Source organism: Nansenia antarctica (assembly GCF_963989245.1).
Source record: "Nansenia antarctica genome assembly, chromosome: 2".
Lineage (NCBI taxonomy): Eukaryota > Metazoa > Chordata > Actinopteri > Argentiniformes > Microstomatidae > Nansenia > Nansenia antarctica.
Window position 1 is genome coordinate 67,009,738 of NC_137675.1, and position 22,508 is coordinate 67,032,245.

General features: G+C 46.1%; 2 protein-coding genes across 3 annotated transcripts in view; one reads left to right on the forward strand and one right to left on the reverse strand.

The window, feature by feature from the left end:
• The first annotated feature begins 1,725 nt into the window (after positions 1–1,725).
• Positions 1,726–22,508, forward strand: part of dock6 (dedicator of cytokinesis 6) — a 30,292-nt gene continuing 9,509 nt past the window's right edge. Inside the window, exons 1-29 of the mRNA XM_080522385.1 lie at positions 1,726–1,836; positions 4,435–4,522; positions 4,956–5,131; positions 5,321–5,389; positions 5,536–5,662; positions 5,991–6,203; positions 6,557–6,642; positions 6,783–6,849; positions 7,123–7,272; positions 7,837–7,917; positions 8,206–8,362; positions 9,347–9,477; positions 9,698–9,791; positions 9,916–10,078; positions 12,631–12,748; positions 13,464–13,534; positions 13,656–13,794; positions 13,933–14,034; positions 14,181–14,267; positions 14,370–14,601; positions 14,882–15,219; positions 15,945–16,046; positions 16,749–16,835; positions 17,232–17,327; positions 17,521–17,661; positions 17,815–17,928; positions 21,251–21,421; positions 21,596–21,735; positions 22,128–22,297. Of these exons, the coding sequence (XP_080378511.1) occupies positions 1,787–1,836; positions 4,435–4,522; positions 4,956–5,131; positions 5,321–5,389; positions 5,536–5,662; positions 5,991–6,203; positions 6,557–6,642; positions 6,783–6,849; positions 7,123–7,272; positions 7,837–7,917; positions 8,206–8,362; positions 9,347–9,477; positions 9,698–9,791; positions 9,916–10,078; positions 12,631–12,748; positions 13,464–13,534; positions 13,656–13,794; positions 13,933–14,034; positions 14,181–14,267; positions 14,370–14,601; positions 14,882–15,219; positions 15,945–16,046; positions 16,749–16,835; positions 17,232–17,327; positions 17,521–17,661; positions 17,815–17,928; positions 21,251–21,421; positions 21,596–21,735; positions 22,128–22,297 (3,760 nt within the window). The 5' untranslated portion in view covers positions 1,726–1,786. The remainder of the gene's footprint in view (positions 1,837–4,434; positions 4,523–4,955; positions 5,132–5,320; positions 5,390–5,535; positions 5,663–5,990; positions 6,204–6,556; positions 6,643–6,782; positions 6,850–7,122; positions 7,273–7,836; positions 7,918–8,205; positions 8,363–9,346; positions 9,478–9,697; positions 9,792–9,915; positions 10,079–12,630; positions 12,749–13,463; positions 13,535–13,655; positions 13,795–13,932; positions 14,035–14,180; positions 14,268–14,369; positions 14,602–14,881; positions 15,220–15,944; positions 16,047–16,748; positions 16,836–17,231; positions 17,328–17,520; positions 17,662–17,814; positions 17,929–21,250; positions 21,422–21,595; positions 21,736–22,127; positions 22,298–22,508) is intronic.
• On the reverse strand, positions 10,293–11,904 carry angptl8 (angiopoietin like 8). 2 transcript variants are annotated; one of them, XM_080522387.1, is made up of 4 exons: positions 11,562–11,904; positions 10,873–11,022; positions 10,627–10,737; positions 10,293–10,516 (listed from the first exon to the last, which is right to left on the reverse strand). In XM_080522387.1, exons 1-4 carry the CDS (start codon positions 11,865–11,867, stop codon positions 10,499–10,501), a joined length of 585 nt encoding a protein of 194 aa, XP_080378513.1. In that variant the 5' UTR covers positions 11,868–11,904; the 3' UTR covers positions 10,293–10,498. The 2 variants fall into 2 exon arrangements, with proteins under 2 accessions (XP_080378513.1, XP_080378512.1); XM_080522386.1 differs by having other exon boundaries at positions 10,293–10,737.

The window sequence follows — 22,508 nt, forward strand, 5'->3', positions numbered from 1 at the left end:
GCTGCGTGCTAAGCCCCATCCTCTACAACCTCTACACCTACGACTTCACCCCCGTCCACCCCAGCAACTCCATCGTAAAGTTTGCAGACGACACCACCGTGGTGGGCTGCATCTCGGGGGGGGACGAGGCGGCGTACAGGGATGAGGTAGAGCAGCTGAGCAAGCTGTGCAAGGTTAACAACCTGCTGCTGAACCAGTCAAAGACCCAGGAAATCATCGTGGACTTCAGGAGGAAAAAATCTGAGGTCCAGCCCCTGCTCGTCGATGGAGGGAGCGTGGAGAGAGTCTCAACCCTCCGATTCCTGGGGGTGCACATACAGGATGACCTGTCCTGGAAGATCAACACAGCAGCCATCATCAAGAAGGCACAACAGCGGCTCTACTTCCTGAGAGTCCTCAGGAAAAACCACATCGGACAGGAGATGCTTGTGACCTTCTACCGCTGCGCAGTGGAGAGCATCCTCACCTACTGCATCTGCGTGTGGTTCTCCAGCTGCACAGCCGCAGAGAGGAATGCGCTACAGAGAGTCGTGAGATCGGCCCAGAAGATCACCGGCGCCCCCCTCCCCTCTCTGGAAGAGCTGTACAACACACGCTGCCTCAGGAAGGCCTCCAAGATCTCCAGAGACCCATCCCACCCTGGGTACGAACACTTTGCTCGGCTGCCCTCGGACAGGCGGTTCAGGACCATGTTCGCAAGGACAAACAGACTGAAGCTCAGCTTCTACCCCAGGGCCATTCAGGCCCTGAACACAGCAAAGACCTAGGTTCTAGGCCCTGGACAATCTAGACAATTTGATGGCAGCTACTAGATTGAAATCAAGTGCAACACTGAAACACAACTGTGAACATTTCAAACCTGCAAACTGCGACACTTTAAATGAATGTGCAATAACACTATGTGCAATATGACAACCCTCGGGTACATAAGATTCAGAGATAGGAAATGTTAGAATAGGTATAGCATAGCATAGAGTACAGCACAGTGTTTTATTTGTATAGTATAGTATAGTGGATAGTGTACATAGCCTTTATTTATGTAAACCAGCTCTTTTCCCTTTTTTTTTCTTTTTTTTTTCCTAGCACCAGGGGAGCCCCCCCTCCCAAATTTCGTTGTTTGGTACCTGTACTATATCAATGACAATAAAGACCATTCATTCATTCATTCATTCATATGGGAGAAACCTTTGAAGAATAGGCTACTTTTGAGTTTCATGCAGAATCATTTTTAGGTTCCACAGAACCCTTTACACACCCTTTTGTCTAGGAGTGAAGGTGCAACAAATACCGTAGTGGACATAACTGATCTGTTCTGAATGATATACAAATCTAGGCCAAAGTGGTAATTATAATACAATTGTTATAAAAGGACTAAATTGGCCGACTATAGGTCTAATCATATTGGGGGGGGGGGGGGGGGGTTGGTCTGGGGTGGTTTCCAAATACCAATTGAAATGAAAACGCTTAACTGTTCACCCAGCTTCCTCAATTGTATACCATAGGCTTAATACTGAAACCCTAAACTGTTGAGGATACGGGCCACTGTCACAGCGTGTGTGATACACTGAAACCGGTCAGGTGAGAATAGTGCGTGCACTGACAGTAACAGATCCCACACTAATCTTTGTCTTTCAGCTCCCAGCCGCTAGGAGGAACAGGCATCGCAGTGTGGTGTGACAAGGAAGCAGGACTGACTGACTCCCCACAGGACAACAGTACTATCGAAGTACAAGGCAGACAGAAGGAGATTAAGTTCGAAGAGTTCACTTCACATGGAGACACGAACATGGCATCTTCAACCAGCGAAAGGAGGGCATTTGCGCACAAAATCAATCGGTGAGGCCACCAGACATGCTTTGTGTTAAAATGAACCAAAATGTAATGCGTGACGTGACGGTCCCACTCGGTAGTGCAGACCTGGGGGGTGTCACATCACTGACCATATAAACCGCGGCAGACTGAATTGAAAACTGAGACAGACGGTATTGTCTATTGTTTCGAGAAAAGCTTTTTCCAAATGAAATCGGATTTGTTTTCGAACCTCGTAAAGAATTTCCTATCAACTCACATGTCATTTTGTTTACAACAATGAGAGCTAGAAATCATTGATCAGCCCATCCGAAGCTACAGTTCTGTCTTGGCCATCAAATGCTTGCTAATTTAGCTACTGGGGTTTAACTGTAATAACGTTTCATGTCTAATAAGGAGCACTGAGCAAAATCGCCACGACACTTAGGCCCGTACTTATAACAGCTTTATTGAACACAAATTCCGTCGACCAGGTTTAAGGGACAATAAAACAGTTCATACGGCACACACACACTGCTGTCACTCTCCGAGCTGCCTCCGCCACCTCACTAGTGCTAATGGTCGTTTATTGGTCGGATCCATTTTCAACAGATTATAGCTCCTTTCGTGAAAACAGAAGTACAATAGGGAAGATGGAGTTCCCCTTTTCCTGTGGGGAAAATAAGAAATGACCATGGCAGGCAGTATCCTTGTTATCTATCTACACTTGCACTCCTGCTAGAATCCCTCTGATAGACACTGAGAGCGAGGTCTTCCCTGGCTAGGAGTTGGTGTTGTGGGTGGCATAGGGGCCACAGATTGGTTGCTGGTGAGGTGATGGAGTTGACCACCTAGTCTAGTAGTGTAAAGTTCATTGAAACTTTGTGGAAATCACTTACTACAGCTATGAATCTATGTGTGTGGGCGCAGTCAGTAATGTAGTCTTAGACCAGATTGATGGACTATTCCAATATCGACACATAGTTATTAAATAAGTAGCCATATGCACCGGACCACACAAGCCGGAAAAGCCCATAGGGCGGGAGCCTATGTCCTGAGGCAGCTTGATATACAAATAAATACACCCCCTGGACAGGATGCTAATGGCTGTTATGCCTTCATGATGCAATCCAATTACAGGCAAATAGTCTTAAAACTTCCATTTCATGGTTGCTGTCTGACTCCAACAGGACAACAGTGGGTTGTGCTGTGGTTCCCTCATGGAAGCTACCATGGAGCAGACAGGATAAGAGATTCATATCATCATCATATCGCAGAGGTGAACATAGAGAAAATCAGTGGGAATGTTGGAATGTTGTCAGAGAGCAGTCAACAACGATGTAGGCCTACATTGCAGGCTCATGCTAGAGCCTTATTATGCACACACTGGCGTCTGCTCATAAGGCAACAGGAATTTCTCTGTCTCACACTCTACACAGATGATGTTTCAAAATGGTGATTGGTTGTGTTTGCCTTAATAGCCTAGCCTATATCAACTGGTTCTGTTACTCAGAATTGCATCCATTCTATAGTCTAAGTGTTCCTACAAGTTTCTTCTCCCTCTCTCTGTTTTCTTCTCGCGGAGCCTTCTCAACCCTACTCCTCCGTGGGACCCAGTCTATTGTCTCAGTTCAGGATGCAGGAAAGGGTGTGCGGGGTGTTCCTGCCTTTGCCCTTGGAGTCGAGAGCTTTCCTTTTTCCTGTTTAAAGAGAGATTGGATGGGGTTGCAAACTTCTCTTGTGACGCTTCATGATTTGCTCTCTCTTAGAAGTTTAGAGTTCTTGCCCGAAAGACTTCTAGTAGTGCTAGTAGAGGTATTTCTGAGAGATTGTGAAGTATGTCATGGAAGAGGAGAGTTGATTTTAGGGTTTCTTTTTGGAATGCAGAAATGTTTTGAGAGAGAGAGAGGGATGGCCAGTTGGAGTTCTGGAAAGGCAGCTGTATGCTGTCTCTGTGAGAGGATTGGGGGTTCGTTTGGCTTTGTCTGTCTCTAAGCCTCCCATTCGCAGTTGGTCCATAAAGGCCAGGGGTAGAGTTATGGCTCTCTGCCTGGTTTTCTGCAGTCGGCCCGCCACCTCTCAGAGAGATCCGGCTTGATTCCCATTCACAACAGCTGCTGGCGTTCAGCACTGCTACTGGTACCAGCTGCTGTGGAGTAGAGGAGGAATAGGAATAGGCCTATATAGCCGTCTCAAATTTGATAAGTCATTTAAAGGCTAGACACATACTGTAATTTAAGTCATGCCCACTCTTATTTATAAAACTCGTAAAGCATGATGTCTCTTTCTAAGGGCATATTGTGATGGTTTACAAGCCGGACTTGCAATAATGTAAGAGGCCTAACTCTGGCTTATCTGCAGCGAGGGGTTAGTGTATGCAAAATTAGCCTATCTGCATGTGCATGGTGATGGAAAGGCAATTCGATTTTGGGAAATCATTTGCGTGATGATCTGAGATTGACACACACACCCACGTATTGTATCAACTGTTTTTTTGTTCAACAACAAGCGGATGCTATTGATGGAGCTGGTATGAATTGAGTTGATTTGTTTCTTTTTCTGTATATGACAAAACAACTATGAGTGGGATGTGATTTGTCCCCTGTTTAACTGTATCTGACACACCCTTTCTCCTCTGGCTCTCAGGACGGTGGCTGCGGAGGTCAGAAAACAAGTATCCAGAGAGTATGGCTCCCCTCAGCTGTCCAAGAAACGAGGAGGGGCCCATCAGCCCGTAAGTCAGGGTGTCTGTTTATGTGCCTGTGTTTTTTTTCTGTGTTCCTTCAAAAGTCTATGGTGGTATTGCATCATCTGTGGCAAAGATGAGGGTGGAATTAGAATTTTTGCTATGGAAACAGACCGCTCCTCAAGTAATTGCAGTGTCAGCCATTTGAGCACAGTAGGCGTTGATGGTAACAGAGCCAGTATGAAGAACACTGGTAGGTTTTGCGTGCTCTTACTGAAGTGAAATTGATATGTGTGTGTGTGTGTCAGACAAGTATTACTAGTATTAAATATCTATTACTCATCCTCTTCTCCAGTCTCACCCTATCCTCTTCTGTTGCTTGGGGGCAAGTCTCATCCTGTTGAACAGATGAGAGCTGAATGAGTATTCCATTTACTGCTGTAGGTATTGATGTATTTAATAGCATGTTGATTATTACCAGGTGCCCCTGACGGAGGTGGTGGAGCCAGTGGACTTTGAGGAGTATGTCAGTAGCCATGCCCCTGGGGCGGAGCCTGGTCCCCTCAGACAGTTGATGGAGTTCCCCCATGATGACCTGGAGCTCCTCCTGCAGGATAGGGAGTGTACTACATTGGAGTCCCCTCTGCCAGAGGAGGAGTGAGTCACACACACACACACACACACACACACACACACACACACACACACACACAGCAAACAGCCTCACCATGCTGTGCTATAGGTGTGGAAACACACAAGAAGTGGACAAGCCTTGTTTCTTGCCTATGCCACTATTGAAATCATTATTTATGTTCTACTGTATTATTAATGTGCTTTTGTGTTCAGCACACTGGACCCTAGAGTGAGAGATGCCTTGGGAGTCTACACAGATGAATGGCTGATCATCCAAAGAAAGTGCGTGACGATTGTATCTCTCCCTCACTTTTCCATCCATCCATCCATCCATGAATAATTCTGTCATGACGGTTTTGTTTGCCTTGGTGGTCTTAATGGAGGTCTTTGTTTGGAGAAATGGATAATGAGTCGTGTCATGTTCGTAGGTATCAGCGTCACAGTACGACACACACGCCGCACAACTCTGAGCGCCAGAGAGAGAGACAGAGGGGACTGGTCAAGCAGACCTTTGAACTCGACGAGGCCGCTGCTGCTGACCGCCAAGACGACCAGGTAGCTAACAGAAGAGTGGGCTCATGAGTATTATGGGAAACCTGGCCTCTGTCGATCACTGAACTGATCATATGGAATGTGTATTCGATAGTGGTCCAAGGACTATGCTCTAAGCTAACCTCCTCACTCCTCATTTCGTGACTGGAGATGTTTTCGCAGCATTACTTCTTGTTATCTTGAAAAACATCTGTTTTGCTCTGAAATAAGTCAGTGTGATATTAACGGTTACAGTATCCTGTTTCATAGAAAGCCATGATCTCATCCCCCCCCCCCTCTGCTGTGTGTGTGTGTGTGTGTGTGTGTGTGTGTGTGTGTGTGTGTGTGTCAGGATGATGTGAAGCGGCGGTCGGTCTCCCTTGATGACACCCCCAGGGGCAGCTGGGCCTCCAGTATATTTGACCTGAAGAACTCTTCCCCGGACGCCCTGCTGCCCTCCGTCTTAGAGCGGACTGCTGCAGAGGACATGGACCACCGCAACGCAGAGGCCCGCATGCAGGGGCGCCATCCTGACCTTCTGGGCCTCTTCCCTCCCCCCGATGAGGTCTGTCCACATGAATAACTCCGCTAGCAGGCTTAGCTGTAATGCTTCTACGAGAATCTTAATTCAGCATACTGTCGGTCAAAACAGGGCTGGCTGTATCACTGATAAGGAGGCTCTCTATGAAATTAATGTTCAGTAACATGGTGGAAAAAGAAAATGTCCCTTGCCATCTGTGAACTGTTTGCATGCTTTCCCATGCCTCCGCGTCTCTCTCACAGCTTCTCCCTCGCTCTCTTTCATTCTTTGTCTGTTTACACACACTACTGGGGTGTCTGTCAACGTTGCCATGGCGCCTGTTGAAACGCGGCCGTGGTGTTTGTGTTGACACGGCTGTGGCGTCGTCTCCATGGCAGGATGAGGCTGTGGAGCGATGCTCGGTCCCCGAGGTGCCCAAGGAGCACTGTGGCCAGAGGATCATGGTCAAGTGTCTGTCCCTGAAGTGAGTGTTGTTGTTGTTGTCAGTAACAGGAATCCCTGTCGTCCACTCATTAACTTACCCGTGAAGCCACTCCTTTTTCTGCATGTATTCACTCACCCAGTCAAGTGTCCTGCTCATTGTGTTCTTTGGCCTCCTTCCAGATTTGAAATAGAAATTGAGCCAATATTTGGGACTCTTGCTCTGTATGATGTCAAGGAAAAGAAAAAGGTACTTTTGGGGTTTTCTTACAACTTGTCTTTTGTTACAAACTGTACATGCAGTATGTTTATCTTATACTGAAAAGACTGATCATATTACTAAACTAATGCTTGACTCATGCTTGACCATATTTAATTATTCTAGTCTCAGTAGGCTTAAAAGGTCTTGTGGTTTAAATCTTGGAGTCCAAACTCAATTATAACCCCTTGACTGATGTAGTTCCACTCTCATCCCTCCCTACCCCCCTGCCGTCCTCTTACCTCACTTCTCCCTTCCCCTCAGATCTCAGAGGATTTCCACTTTGACCTGAACTCGGATCAGATGAAGGGACTGCTCCGGCCCCACACACCTCACACAGCCATCTCCACCCTGGCCCGCTCCGCTATCTTCTCCATCACGTACCCCTCTGCCGACATCTTCCTGGTCATCAAGGTACTACCGTCAGCCTGGGGGAGGCTCACTAAGAGCTCAGGGAGGAGCACAGCCCACAACTGACTGCATCTGTTCATTCAAACAGATCATTCCTGTAGTATTTGACATCCTATGATGATGTGGTGCATCATCCACTGTACCTCAAACCTGTTTAGTGTGGGATTTGATAGATGAACATTAAGAGGGTGATATAACTTGACTGTATTTGGGCACACTATCCCTGGCAAGTCAATGGTATGAATTGTAGCCAAGAAAGAGTTCAAGCCAAGCCTGTTTGCAATACCTGTACCTTATCATTTGCCATCGCTGTATTAAGTTTATCACTTGTTTACTTTAGATAAACTTCTTTCTGCTTTGCGACACAAAAATGGTGCAATGACCAACTTGGAATTGATTTGTCATGATTTATACTGCATCCTATATAACACTGTGCATCGCTTTTTAACCACTGTTAAGTCCAAGTTAAAAGCTGTGTGTGTGTGTGTGTGTGTGTGTGTGTGTGTGTGTGTGTGTGTGTGTGTGTGTGTGTGTGTGTGTGTGTGTGTGTGTGTGTGTGTGTGTCAGCTGGAGAAAGTCCTTCAGCAAGGAGACATTGGAGAATGTTGTGAACCCTACATGGTCATGAAGGAGTCAGACTCAACTAAGGTAACAAGTAATATGTATGTATGTGTGTGGGTGGGTGGGTGGGTGTGTACGTGTACGTGTGGGTGGGTGGGGCCATGCACATGTGACTTTACAACTGTGTAGTCGTAATCATTTCTCAATTCAGTCTAGCTGCAATATTTGCAATCCTTTTCCAGAGGATCAATGTCCAACAAACTTGATTTGATACTGAATCTTGCAGAGCCCGTTCTAAAGCCCCTAGTGGACCCATCCAGTTCTACAGTACTCTGTCTGTTCTACAGTACTCTGTCTGATTCTGTCCCTGTGCAGCACAAGGAGAAGCTAGAGAAGCTGCGTCTGCAGGCGGAGCAGTCGTGCAGTCGTCTGGGGCGTTTCCGCATGCCCTTCGCCTGGACCGCCATTCATCTGCTCAACATCGTCAGCAGTGTTGGGGGGCTGGACCGCTCTGACCCCGACTCAGACTCTGGTACTGACTGACCCCCCCACCAATGGTCCCCAGTTTTACACACTATTACGATCTCATGCTCACTCTCATATTCTCTCTGAACACAGTATACACATGGAAATCCATACAGTGCCCTCTGTAATGATTGGGAAAGTGAAGCGTTTCTTCTTCTTTTGACTATACTTGAAAAGTATTGGATTTTACACTAATCACACATTTATTATGATTCTCAGCTTTATTTGAGGGCATTTGTGTACATGTTGGTTTCACCATTTAGAAAAGACAGCACTTTTTATGCGTAGTCCACCTGTTTCATGGTAACAAATGTATTGGGACAATTGGCTTGACAGGTGTTTCTGGTGGGTCAGGTGTGTCTTGTCACATTGTTTGTGCAGGCATAAGGGAGCTGTAAATGTTTAGTCTTGATTCTACACTTTGCGTTTGCCTTAGGAGTCTGCTATTAATAATAATATAATAACAATAAACTTTATATAGCACCTTTTTAAGGGTCTTTTTTATAGCACCTTTTTAAAACAGTGAAGATAGCTGCAATACAGGCCGAGCATCAACAGAGAAGCCATACGGGCCTAGCATCAACAGAGAATATACCCAGTGACTGGTGGGGCCAATGGATCACAGACTTCAGGCAGTTATTGCATGCAAAGGATAGATTATGTGACCACACTAAACATGCTTAATTTGCATATCATTCATATGTCCCAATAATTTGCTTCCATAAAATAGGGGGACTATGTATACAAATTGTTAATAAAATAAAAATAATAATAAGTAAAAGCGGAGAATCTATACTTTAACCTCATAGTAATTGATTGATTTCAAATCCAAATGTTTGGAGTCTATAGCCAAAACAAAAAATTCTTCACTGTCCCAATAATTATAGAAGGCACTGTATAAATAATTGGTTTTATTAGAGACAACCCTTATCTAAAGATGTAACTGTTTTTTAAATTGCAACCATCTCCTTTTAATGTATTTTACTATCAGAACGGAAAAGCCATGGAACATGGAACGAGAGAAAGAAGAAAGGGTTTGAGCGAATGAGTGTGGGAGAGGACATGTGTAATTTTGCCACCTTCCGTCCAGCCACCCTGACAGTCACCAACTTCTTCAAACAGGCCAGTCAGAATCTGTGTGGCTTCTGAATATGTGTGCATGTTGTTTGTTGCATTTGCTGATTGATGTCATGCCACTGTTTGTGCGTGTGTGCGTGTGTGCGTGTGCGCGTGTGCGTCTGTGTGTGTGTGTGTGTGTGTGTGTGTGTGTGTGTGTGTGTGTGTGTGTGTGTGCGCGTGCGTGCGTGCTTAAATAGACTAATCTATTTGTGTGTGTATATAGGAGGGGGACAGACTGAGTGATGAAGATCTCTACAAGTTTCTAGCAGACATGCGCAGACCATCCTCTGTCTTACGCAGACTGAGACCTGTCACAGGTATCTCACACACACGTACACACACACACACACACACACACACACACACACACACACACACACACACACATACAATGTTAAGACTAATGTCTCCCTGTCTGTCTCTCTATCTGTCTGTCCTCAGCCCAGTTGAAGATAGACATCTCTCCAGCCCCAGACTCTCCTCACTACTGTCTGTCTCCCGAGCTGCTCCACGTCAAGCCCTACCCTGACCTGCGCGTACGTCCCACCAAAGAGGTGTTGGAGTTCCCCGCCCGCTACGTCTACACCCCACACACCACCTACAGGTGAGAGCACACCTGTCATACACAATGATACACTTAGACATTACCACATGCACACAGGCTGTAACCCTCTCTGTCTGTTTGATTCTCAGATATTTGCCTCATGATGTCTTTGTAGCCATTTTTTCTGTATTTTCAGTAGTCAGCTTGAAGAACACTCTTATTGAATTCAACCTTTATTGATAAAATATATAAATACAAACAAAAGTACTGTCATTAATTTAATTGTTATATCATTCTGACATCTTCTTTTCATCTTCTTGAATAGTGATATAGCTGTATGTGTAGATGGGATGGTATAAGCCAGGGGTAACATCGGGGAGTGTAGTAAGCGGTTTAGAATTAGGTGCAAAGATGGTATTGTGTAAATCAATCTGGCCATGAATATGTCTCCATACAGATGTATGATCTGACGATGCCTGGTTATATCATGGTTTCACTCTGAAATAAAACAATAAAATAAGGCACATTTAGTCAGATGTACCTAGAGCAGCTGCATCCATCAACAGCCAATTAGATATTTGCATTCGCGGCATGTCAATCAAACCCACCAGTGACTGTAGTTTGTTCAACTGTGTGTTCTGACTCTCGAGGTTCCGTTTCTGGTGTCGCGTCAAATGTAGCAGACTCTTCAGAATATTGGTGTGTGTTAGGGCCCTCTCCTAAAAAAAAACAAAAAAAACAATTTGTATATTTCATGAATTCATGGTAACACTTCAGTGTTTTATGTATAAGCACGACAGCTCATGACATTATCTGTGCGAGTGTGATGGAGAAGGGTCCTGTCAGCAGGCTACCTGTAGTTCTAGAATCCTGGTGGGCGAGGCGTTCTTAAGGTACGTCTCCAGGTCGGTCACCTTATTCTTCAGCTCCACCTCCTCCTGCTCCACTTGTGTCAGCTTGCCCTTGGTCAGCTCAGCCTGAGCGTGCATCCCGGCCATCTGGGTCTGTCACAAAAGAGCATCTGCCCACTTTATCCTCTCTCTCTCTCTCCCCCACTGATCTCAGAGCAGCCGCCTGAGCCACAGCATGGAGTAGCTGTCCATAAAGTCATTCATCATCTCACTCACTCCGATCCCAGAACGAACTGTGTGCTCAGTAAACATGACTTACAAATGCATGCGTCTCGGATGAACTTTTGTCTGTTTGAATAATTTGAAAAAGCTTTCATTGAGAGAATCTATGGGCTGAGAGACACACATTGCAGTTCTAGGATAAAGCATGTTTGGCGAGACAGCGGATAGCTGGTCATTTAGATGTTTGTTCAGCTGCTCTGTTTCCCTCTCTGGGAGCCCAGAGGAACCGAGGGATTTCAGATTCTTGGCATACCATTATTATCTCTTAGCCTCGACATGCTGTCGCGTTGTGGATTCGAGTCCACTATTTGATAGTAATTCTAGATAGAAAACAAGTCAACCATTCGATAACACTGCCAGATGGTTATGAATATGGGGATGGGTTGTGTTGACAGGGTTTGTTGCCTCACCTGTAGCAATCCGATCACCTCTTTGATCTGCCTCTCCACCTTTGCGGCCTGCTCGGCCTCCTGCCCCAGCCTCTCTAGCGTCCCCTCATGGCTCTTCAGGGAGAGTGCGATGCGGGCCATCTTAGCGTCGGTGGTCTCATAGATGTGGCGGAGGGATTCGCTGAACTGGAGCACGCCGTACATGAGCACGCTGACGTCTTCATGCGGGGCGGCCTCCATCTCAGCCTGAGTGGACGTCCAGACGGGGTTGGCGCGGAACCCTGTCAAACACACTGCCACACACAGTAGACACAGGATTACCCTCATCTTTAGGACAGAGTAGACACAGAGAGAACTCCCTAATCTCCGCACCTCAGTCCTGTGCTTATCTGTGTGAGAGTCCTTCTTATATTTGATGTGTGAAATAGTGAGTGTCTCTGATTGGATAAACGAATGTGGGCGCAACATCACTGTGAAACATTAGCTTTGCAGTGGTCCAATCAGAGACCAGCGTGGTGGCCTTTGTCAGGATGACCGTAGCATGTGGCTCAACCTCTGAAATAAGATCGTAAACATGACCTAGATAAAGATATTTCAACATGATGTGACCATAATGAATGTGGACGTGTGTGCCTAATGTAATATAATAATATAATATGAGAATATTTGTTCTCGAACAGTGAGAGATTGTCGCTCGGTTGCTAAATGAAATCAGAGATTGTAATATGCTCTGCAGTCGGCAGTTCCCTTTTGCATGTTTGGCTTGGACCAGAGTTTAAGGTCACTCGCACCTATGCAAATGACCCCATTCTCGGTCAGACTCTCAACACACGTTCTTGCACAAGCACTGTGTGTTCTCTAATCTTCTGTCATCTACACACTAGCTTCTGTGTGACCAAATCTATTGACTGTTACTGGCCATGTTTCCTTTGCCAAACCTTCCTTCAGCCTGGTGCCGTGTAATTAAAGTTCACTGCCTGTTTTCCTCCTTTATCTTGCCCCTCTCCCTCTCCTCCCCTCTTTCTCTCTCTCTCTCTCTCTCTCTCTCTCTCTCTCTCTCTCTCTCTCTCTCTCTCTCTCTCTCTCTCAGGAACCTGCTGTATGTGTACCCTCAGAGCCTGAACTTCAGCAGTCGACAGGGCTCAGTCAGGAACATTGCTGTGAAGGTGCAGTTTATGGCAGGAGAGGACCCCAGCCTGGCCATGCCGGTGAGTGGCTCCACCAATCACAAGGGAGGACACTACTCACAAGAGAACACCTCTAAAGCCCTGTATGTGGTACTATTAGGACAAAGGCATCTCTCACACACAAAGAAAAGCCTGGGGCAATGAAATATGATGTCTTGTAAGAATAGGTTTCCCTGCTACAAGAATGTCTGTTGTGCACGACTGAAGTACATTTAGGCAACCCTGGTCCCTGTATAGTGAATATGATTGCAAATTACAATTACATTCAAATATTTATAATACGGTCTCTGCGCAAATAATCTGTGGATTCATAATCCTGTAGGGCTCAAGAAAATTCCCTAATCTAATTTGTGCCATTGAAGCATCTTAATCCAGTGAAATAGGTCCATGGAACCTCCAAAGCATTCCGATCCTTGTCGAAAAAAGAAATGTCCAAATCATGTCAATGATACTGACACACTATCTGTGTCTAGTTTTGATGTTGTTGAAAATTGCTTATCTAATTGTCTAATTCTAACTCAAATGATATTGGACCATCATTTTGCATAATACAACAAGAAAACCCTCGCTCCATTATTTATTTAGTCCATTGTTTGAGTGTTTGAGTGTTCTGTATAGACTCACAAGACGCCATCTGCTGGTGAAGTTGAGAAATACATTGAGATTCAAAGAGAGCCTCCTACTGGACTAGAAAGTATATGCACCCGATAAAAAACCCTGCCTCTTCTCATTGCAGGTCATTTTTGGGAAGTCCAGCTGTGCCGAGTTCTTTAAAGAGGCTTATACACCCATCATCTACCATGACAAGTACGACCCACCTCTCCTCACTGTTTCCATCTCACTCCTCCTCCTCCTCCTCCACTCCTCTCCTTTTGTCTTCACTCACTTCTCTTTGCCCTCTCATCTCCCTGGCTCTGTCTACCCGCAGGTCTCCAGAGTTTTACGAGGAGGTGAAGATGAAGATTCCTGCCAACCTGACAGACAACCACCACCTGCTGTTCACCTTCTACCACATCAGCTGCCAGCCCAAGCAGAACACGCCCCTGGAGTCCCCTGTGGGCTACACTGTGAGTTGACTGACTGACCTAGCACCACATGAAGCACCTGCTGTACTGAATATCAATAACATTTAGGCCTACTTCCACCCTACAACATCCTAGGGTGTAGTTGGGAGAGTGTAGTAAAGGGCTTGTCTGTGTCCACAGTGGATCCCTCTAATGCAACATGGGCGTTTACGTGCTGGCTCCTTCAGTCTGCCCGTCTCTGTGGAGAAACCTCCACCCAGCTACTCCGTCCTCACCCCTGATGTAAGTGTGTGTGAGTGTGCGTGTGCGTGTGCGTGTGCGTGTGTGTGTGTGTGTGTGTGTGTGTGTGTGTGTGTGTACATGAGTTCTTATGGAATGATGTGTTTGTGTGGCTGAATTTTTCTATGCTGAATGTCCCTCCATTACAGGTGCAGCTCCCAGGCATGAAGTGGGTGGATAATCATAAAGGGGTTTTCAATGTGGAGGTGACAGCTGCCTCCTCAGTTCACACTCAGGTACACGCAATTACTGTACATATTATCTCTCTCTCTCTCCCTCTCCCTCTCCCTTTCCGTCTCTCGTCTCTCTAATGCTCAGGATGTGGATTTTGTGCGCAGGATCCCCACCTGGACAAATTCTTCACGCTGGTGTACGTGCTGGAGGAGTACTCGTTCCCCTTCCGTCTGAAGGACGTCATCATCAGCGAGGCGAACGTGGAGGGGGAGCTGAAGGCCAGCATGGCCGCCCTGCGGGGGGCGCTCTTGGACACCTGCGTTCGCTTCCTGCACCAGCTGCTCGGCAAGCTCATCCTGCTCATCATCCACCCACCCGTCATCGCCGGCCAGATCGGTGAGGAGGCCTCTCACGACGGCCATCTGACACCAACCTTCTCTCCCACGATGTGTCATCCTGATCTCTCTTTTGTCTATTTTATTTAGCGTATTATTGGATTGTCGTTTTATTTTTTTGTTTGTTGTTTTTGTGGTCTGAGCTGCTATAACGCCTGAATTTCCCTCTGGGATCAATAAAGTATCTATCTATCTTTCTATCTATCAATCTATCTCTATCTCTATCTCTCTCTCTCTCTCTCTCTCTCTCTCTCTCCGTCTCTGTTGTCTTCCCCTCTCAGTGAACCTTGGGCGGGCAGCCTTCGAGGCCATGTCCCTCCTGGTCAACCAGATCCATAAGAACCTGGAGGGGAACCAGGACCAGCACGGCCGCAACAGCCTGCTGGTGTCCTACATCCACTACTGCTTCCACCTGCCCAGCCACCAGCCTGCCAGGCCCTCCGCGGGAGGCACCCCGCCCTACGAGCTGCCCATCCAGTACGCCACGCTGTCCAGGGCCACGGCCCGGCCCAGCAGCCTGCACCTGGCGCGCTCCAAGAGCATCAGCAACTCCAACCCGGACCTGGCCACCACGCCCACCTCCCCCGACGAGGAGGTGCAGAGGATCATCGGCAGCAAGGTCGGTCCCCTTGCGTGCGCCGTCTGAGCTTTTGCCGTACCTAAACCTCAGTCTAGTGTACCTACACACGCCTGCTCTTGTTTCTGGGGATCAAAGAACAACGTGCTGAACTCTCGTGTCGGTGCGAGCTGTGTTGTGCTTCCCGCCAATGAGAGTGCTGCCTTTCCCAGTTTACGTATAGTCCACTTTGATGTGGTTGTGGCGTCTCATGTCATGGTTACTATTTAGGTCCACATGAACATATGGAACACATGTGTGTGTGTGTGTGTGTGTGTGTGTGTGTGTGTGTGTGTGTGTGTGCGCGCACGTGTGTGTCTGTGTGTGTTTCCTGTAATTACACACCATTACCATCCCCTCCTCCCTACGGTGGCCTCCAGGGAGGTTCCAGTCTGGTATCTTGGTATCTAGATGTGCATGCCTGTGGTTGCCGGGGGTCTTGTGCCAATTGGTTGATTCCACTGCTGATGTCAATTATGCAATTGTGCTGTGCCTCTGTCCCTTGTGTTTCTATCCCTCGCTTACCCCTCCCTCCCTTCTCCCATCCCTTCCTCTTCCCCCATCCTTCCCTCTTAAATCTGCCCTTGTCTACTCTACCCCTCCCTAATCTTCCCCTCCTCCTCCTCCTCCTTCCCTCCCTAATCTCTCTTTGTCCTAATCCCCCCTCCCTTCCTATCTCCCTCCCTGCCTCTTGCCTGCCTGTGTGTGTGTCCGGTGGCTGATGCCAGGGGATAGACCGCTCCCACTCCTGGGTAAATTCTGCTTATGCCCCCGGGGGCTCCAGAGCTGTGCTACGTCGGAACCCCAACTCCAGCTGTGAGCTAAAGCAGGTGCCAAACCCCTCCCTCCACCTATCCCCCTACTCCTCCACCCCCCCCCCCCATACCCAACTGCCACAGTGCCCAACTCACTTCCCCTCCCTCCCTCCCTCCCTCCACTCATATGGGTCTGGATCAGTGTCTGTCTGTGTGTCTGTCTGTGTACCGCTCTGTCAGCTGTCTGTCATAGTGACTCCTTCATTGCATCGATGTGTATTACTCTTCCATCCTTCTGCCTTGGCTTGGTTCTGCCAATCACTACGATCCTGTCGCAGTCAGGCCTAACGCCTCTTCCCCTGTCAATCACATTCTGTCGTCTCAACTCCTCGTCAGTAATCACTAATCAAATGTCTTTAGGAGGGCTCCAAAGCACAGTTTTCTCAGTAGCCAGTTAGGCCGTCAACGTCAGTCTCGGGAGGAATCTTAACCTACATTTTGCTACTCCATCAACTTAGATAGTTCAGGGTGAGAGTAAGGTTTCCCTTGACACGTAGTTGATGTAACTATGTCTCTCTCTATATATAGCTCTGCCTCCAATGTGATGTACAGACCATGCTGGCACTGGCATCTGTTTTAGCCCATCTGTTCCATTGAGGGAGATCTCTTCCCATCCATCTATGTCTTCCTTCTCATCCTTTTTAAAAAAAAATGTTTTACATTCTTTCTCACTCCTCTTCGTCGTCATCCTTCCCTCCCTCCACCACTCCATCTCAGGCCAGCGAGCGTGGCTGCAATCGCATGTCTGCCTTTCTGGATAGTGGCACCTTCTGTTCAGCTCCCACACGGCAGATTGCCAATAAGGTAAAACGTGTGTCAACTAAAAACAAACTAATAGTTTTCCCGTTCGAATGTCTTAACGTTAATTTCCATCCTCATCTTCTCCATTTGTATGTACTGTGTCATTGTGTGTAACAGTGTGTGTTAAGTTGTGCGGTACATCAGCTGTTTTGAGTGTTTACACATCAAACAGGTACAGTATGAGTAAAGTCTCTTATCTGAAGCTTACTTGATAAGCCTACAGTATAATCCCCATTTGGAGTTCCTCTAAGTCTGTCTATGCGATTGGGATCACCTTTTAAGTGTTAAACATGACAGACTTGTTAGTGCAGTTTGTGTGTGTGTGTGTGTGTGTGTGTGTGTGTGTGTGTGTGTGTGTGTTATCCCTGTGTAACCTCTGTGTGTGTATTCCTGGTACAGTTGCTTCATGAGGAGCTGGCTCTACAGTGGGTGGTGAGCACCAGCACAGTGAGGGAGGCAGCGCAACAGCAGGCCTGGTTCTTCTTCCAGCTCATGGTCAGTGTGCCACCATGATGATGATGATGATGATGATGATGAATTCCATTCCTGAGATGTCACACTTTACTTTGCGGTTTCTCCAGTGTCACTTAGACTTTTACAATGTCCTGTCTGTTCTTTCCCACAGAGAAGAACAAATGTAGATAGTAACGTCTCATTCTGGATCTCCCTCTTTCCCTCCCCCTCTCAGGTGAAGAGCATGTCTCATCATCTGTTCCTGTCCAACCGCATGGACCTTCCCAGGCGGCAGAGATTCCCAGACCGTTTTGTCGATGACATTGCTGCACTAGTTTGTGCTATCAGTGTAGATATAGCCAGCCGATACCACAAGGTACACAGCCCACAGCCCTAGGCCCATCAAATAAAGAGTTACGGAGAACATAGTCACATTTGCCTTTTTTCTTATATAATCTTTTATAGGGCCGAGATATTTGTTGTCGGTCTGTTAACCTGTAACCTGTATGTTTCTGTGTGTGTCTGTCAGGATGTGGAGCTTATAGAGAGGTTAAACAGCAGTCTGGCCTTCTTCCTGAATGACCTGCTGTCTCTCATGGACCGGGGCTTTGTGTTCAACCTCATCCGCTCCTATTACAAACAGGTACTAAACACACAAACAAACACAAGCGCACACACACACACACACACACACACACATACACACACACACACGTCCTCACGTCCTCTCATGTTCTCCTCCAACAAACACATACAGTCAGGGTTCCCACGGTCATGAAATTCCTGGAAAAGTTATGGAATTTGAAAAACTATTTTCCAGTCTGGAAAAGTTATGGAATTAACTTAACTGTTTTGGAAAAGTTTTGGAAATATACATTGTGTTTAAAATATGTTCACCGAGCATGTCGCCGGCGACATGGAACGAACACTGTTGTATAATAACTTCGCTCTCGTTCCGCATAGGAACCATAGATTGTATGGTGAAACCTATATTGTAGCTACAAGTAGAGCCCACCCCCGCGTCTAGACCAACCAGAAGTCTCTATATCGACGAGCCAATCGGAGGTAATGTTTTCATGTAGTGCGATGCCACCTAACTTGCTTGTTCGCTAATGCTACATAATAATGATCGGCAGTAGGTAGATCTTTTTGTATATCACAGCCTATCCATGTGATTTGCAGATTCGTCCTACTTGCTGGCTATCGTATAGCCTATAATAATTAGTTTGTATAGTTCGCGATGCCGTGGTGAGGAGAGAAGACAAGAGATGAAAAACACTGCTGGGGGTCAGTATAGTAATGTGGCCTGGAGAAGGGAGGAGGTTCATTAGTTTTGATGTTCTTATATTCTTATTATTGCTTAGTCCCTTAGCAGGAAATAAATCTGGGCCAGTTGGCTTCAAAAGGACCATTGTTTAGTTTCTGTCCACAGTCTAGCTGCACCTGCAGACCAGAACGCACCATGTCCTCCACAGGGCTTTCAGACACATACAAAGAAATGAATAAGAAACTGCTTTGAAATGTGAATTCTGTCCAAAAACGTCTGTGAACTGAGCTAACAGTTTTGTCTATAGTTATATACTTGTGTGGAGTGTTTTATTTTAGTGTATTTATACCTAAGGCCTCATAGAACAATTTTCAACATCCAAAAGTCTTCTATCTCTTTCTGTACAGTTTGTAATCAATACAAATACAATCAATCAGAACTGTTTTTTGTTTTATTTTGTATGTTGCTTTTGTGGTCATTTTGAAATACACATAGTCTCCTAAAATTATATATGATAACATACCACAAAAGAGCATTTTGCGCTGAATACAATGATATGCAACACTTGATAGTTCCATTTGGGATTACATAAGCTTATTACAAATTAAAATTATTAAAATTGGGAAAATAGAACAATAGACCCCTGGGGGCAGTGTCTAGATCCCAGACAAATGGTTGCTCACAAAGAGCAGTGTGTGATCAAAATGAAAAGAGTCCTGCAAACCCTTGTCACTGCAAATCAAGTGAATGAGTCAGTGTGTGATGATGTCTTGAGAGAGTACAGGGCGTTCTGTGATTTTGCTCTGGTCACTCCAGGTTTCAGAGAATTTTCCCCCACCTCAGATAGAGTGGATACTCTGTTTCATGAGACCATGGGTTCTAGCACTGAATTCAAAAGACTTTGGGATGTGGTGAAGGTGCTTCTTGTGATGTCCCATGGACAGGCAAGTGTGGAGAGGGGTTTCTCTGTCAATAAAGAAGTTGAGGTAGAGAATCTGAAGGAACAGACCTTGGTGGCCCAGAGACTCATTATCGACCACATTAGGGCAGTTGGAGGAGTGTGTGAAGTTCCGATCACAAAATAACTGCTTATATCAGCTGCAGGTGCAAGGCAGAAGTATTGTACCTACCTTGATGAGCAAAAGAGAGAGAGAAATAGAAAGACTCTTGACATGAAAAGAAAGTCTCTCATGGATGAACTGGGTGAACTGAAAAAAAAAGAGAGCTAGAGTTGAGGCTGATGCCAACGCCCTGGAGAAAGCTGCAGATGAATATGCAAACAAGGCAAAGACCACTAGCAAACTAACCTTCATTGCAAAGTCTAACAGCCTGCGCCGTTCAGCCAAAGAAAAGAAAGCAAGTCTTCTGGACATTGAAAAGCAAATCGATGAGAAACTAAAAGAAATGAAGAGTGAGTAGACACAGTTTAGTACCAAACAGCAACGAAAGCAGGAGACACTCAGTAGTCATTGTATGTGCATACACATTGTTAAAACTAAAGCAAGTATATCTGTCGCATTCCACTTATGTTTTATACTGTTATGTTGAGTGATTTGTCATGGTAGGCCATGGGGGGTTTTCCTGTTCATTACAGCCTACAGTAGCCTAGCCCTTGTTAGTATACGTGCGGTTCCAGATTCCATGTTCCAGGTTTTAGTCTCAGATTGTTGTGTAGCCTAATGCTGTATGAGGCATTGATTGCTCTTCTACCAGACTGTAATTTATTCTATTTTATTGATATATGATATTGATTGATTGACATGTGAGCTACTGAAGTGAACAATTATTTGTAATTGTTGAATATCTGATTGTCTTGAATATATGAAATGCCATCTGTTACCGCTTCAATGTTTTTGCTTTCTTGAGCATGTAAATACTGTAGCATTTGGTTATTTGTTGTTGTTTGTTGATAAATGCTACATTCACTTCAATGCATAATTGAATACAAGAATACAGGTACAGCTCAATAAATTAGAATATCATGGAAAAGCATGTAAGTAAAAAAGAAAAGTAAATTTATTCCAGTAATTCAATTCAAAAAGTGAAACTCATATAATAGGCTATAGATTCATTACACACAAAGTGACATATTGCAAGCCTTTATTTCTTGTAATTGTGATGATTATGGCTTACAGCTCATGAAAACGAATGAGCTGTAAGTTGTCTGTCAGTATCTCAGAAAAATTAGAATGATAAAACAAATTTAAAAAAATGTAATACAGAAATGTCGGCCTTCTGAAAAGTATGTTCATTTGGTCGGGGCTGGAGGAAGAGCGGAGAGGCACAGAATCCAAGTCATTTTCCACGATATTCTAATTTATTGCACTGCACCTGTATGGGTGCCATAGACTCCAACGCCATTGCGCAATGCCCCAGGATAGGTGGTAATGTTGGATAGACACAACTTCCCTTACATTAACCATGCTACATTTTTGCTACACTGCTGAGGCTCATTATTGCGCTCTATAAACTAAGTCATGGAAATTAGGTAAAATATTATGGAAAAGTTATGGAAAAGTTTTGGAAAATCATTGGTGAAAAAGTGTGGGAACCCTGTACAGTTCACCCACACATACACTCCAGAGAAGACGTTAGCCACGGTAGGTACAGACACACACACACACACACACAGACAGGCGAATCCCGAACACATGTTTTTCACTGCCTCTCAGCAACAGCTCTGTCTGTGTCTTATCAGATTGCCAATAAGCTCCACACAGCTCAGAACCCCAGCTCTCTGACTGCCCTGAGGATGGACTTCACCCGCATTGTGTGCAGCCACGAACACTACGTCACCCTCAACCTGCCCTGCTCCACCCTCAGCCCCCCCGCCTCGCCCTCCCCCTCCACCTCCTCTACCACCTCCCAGGTACTCGTAATGGATATCCCATGCTATTGCGTATTTTTTTAATACATGTATCCCATGTATTACTACACAATAGCCCTGGTGATCAGCATTCATTGTAGGCTCTGAAGATTACTCTGACCGTATGACATTCCTTTCCCATCACCCATCCCTAACTCTCGGCCTCCTTCTCCCCAGAGTTCAGCCTTCTCCAGTATGGTGCATGACCAGAGCGTGGCCACCATGTTTGAGCTCTCTGTCCCCTTCCGCCAGCAACACTTCCTGTCTGGCTTGCTGCTCACCGAACTGTCACTCATCTTGGAGCCCGACGGAGAGGGGTGAGTCATAACCACACACACACACACACACACACACACACACACACACGCAGGGATACACACAGACATACAGTACATACAGTTTTTCCTTCAGGTTTTCTAAAATGTTCTTCAATGTTGCAAGCTAGCCATAGGCAACTACCCTCAAAATAGTCCCACCTGGTCGGAAAAGATGGCGCACATAACAACAAACAGACGTCTACGGGCGTGTGTTCTTGGAACGTAACATCCAATGAAGTTGCGAGCGCAGTCTCACATCGCTCCGTCCAGATTCAATCCAAGCCAGATCAGCTCATCTTATTCTCCAGACCTCCAAAGGAGACGTGACAACAGCAACGTGATCTGGAGGTATGGCCACGCGAGAACACTTTAACCCATTCCCTTCCCCATAGGGTGTTTTTCCTGCACAAGAAGGCCATCAGTGCGGTCCACTCCCTGATGTGCAGTCACGATGCGGACCCTCGCTACACAGACCCCCAGGTGCGCGGCCACATCGCCCAGCTCTACCTGCCCCTCATCCCCATCCTCCTGGATACCCTGCCCCAGCTCCACGACTTCACAGGTCAGAGGACACACCTGCAGTTCACTTCTCTGTCTAGATTGAAACACCACAGGGGATAGATTCAACAATGTGTCTTACTGTTTTATTTATTCATGTGTGTCTTGGCATGTTGGCTTGGCTGTGTGTGTGTGTGTGTGTGTGTGTGTGTGTGTGTGTGTGTGTGTGTGTGTGTCTGTGTGTCTGTGTGTCTGTGTGTGTGTGTGTGTGTGTG

Coding starts and splice junctions, on each gene's coding strand:
- angptl8 (XM_080522386.1), bottom strand. CDS start 11,867: ATGAGGGTAATCCTGTGTCTACTGTGTGTGGCAGTGTGTTTGACAGGG. Junction 11,023..11,561: donor AGGTGATCGGATTGCTACAG/GTGAGGCAACAA, acceptor CTTTTGTGACAG/ACCCAGATGGCCGGGATGCA. Junction 10,738..10,872: donor CCAGGATTCTAGAACTACAG/GTAGCCTGCTGA, acceptor GTTTTTTTTTAG/GAGAGGGCCCTAACACACAC.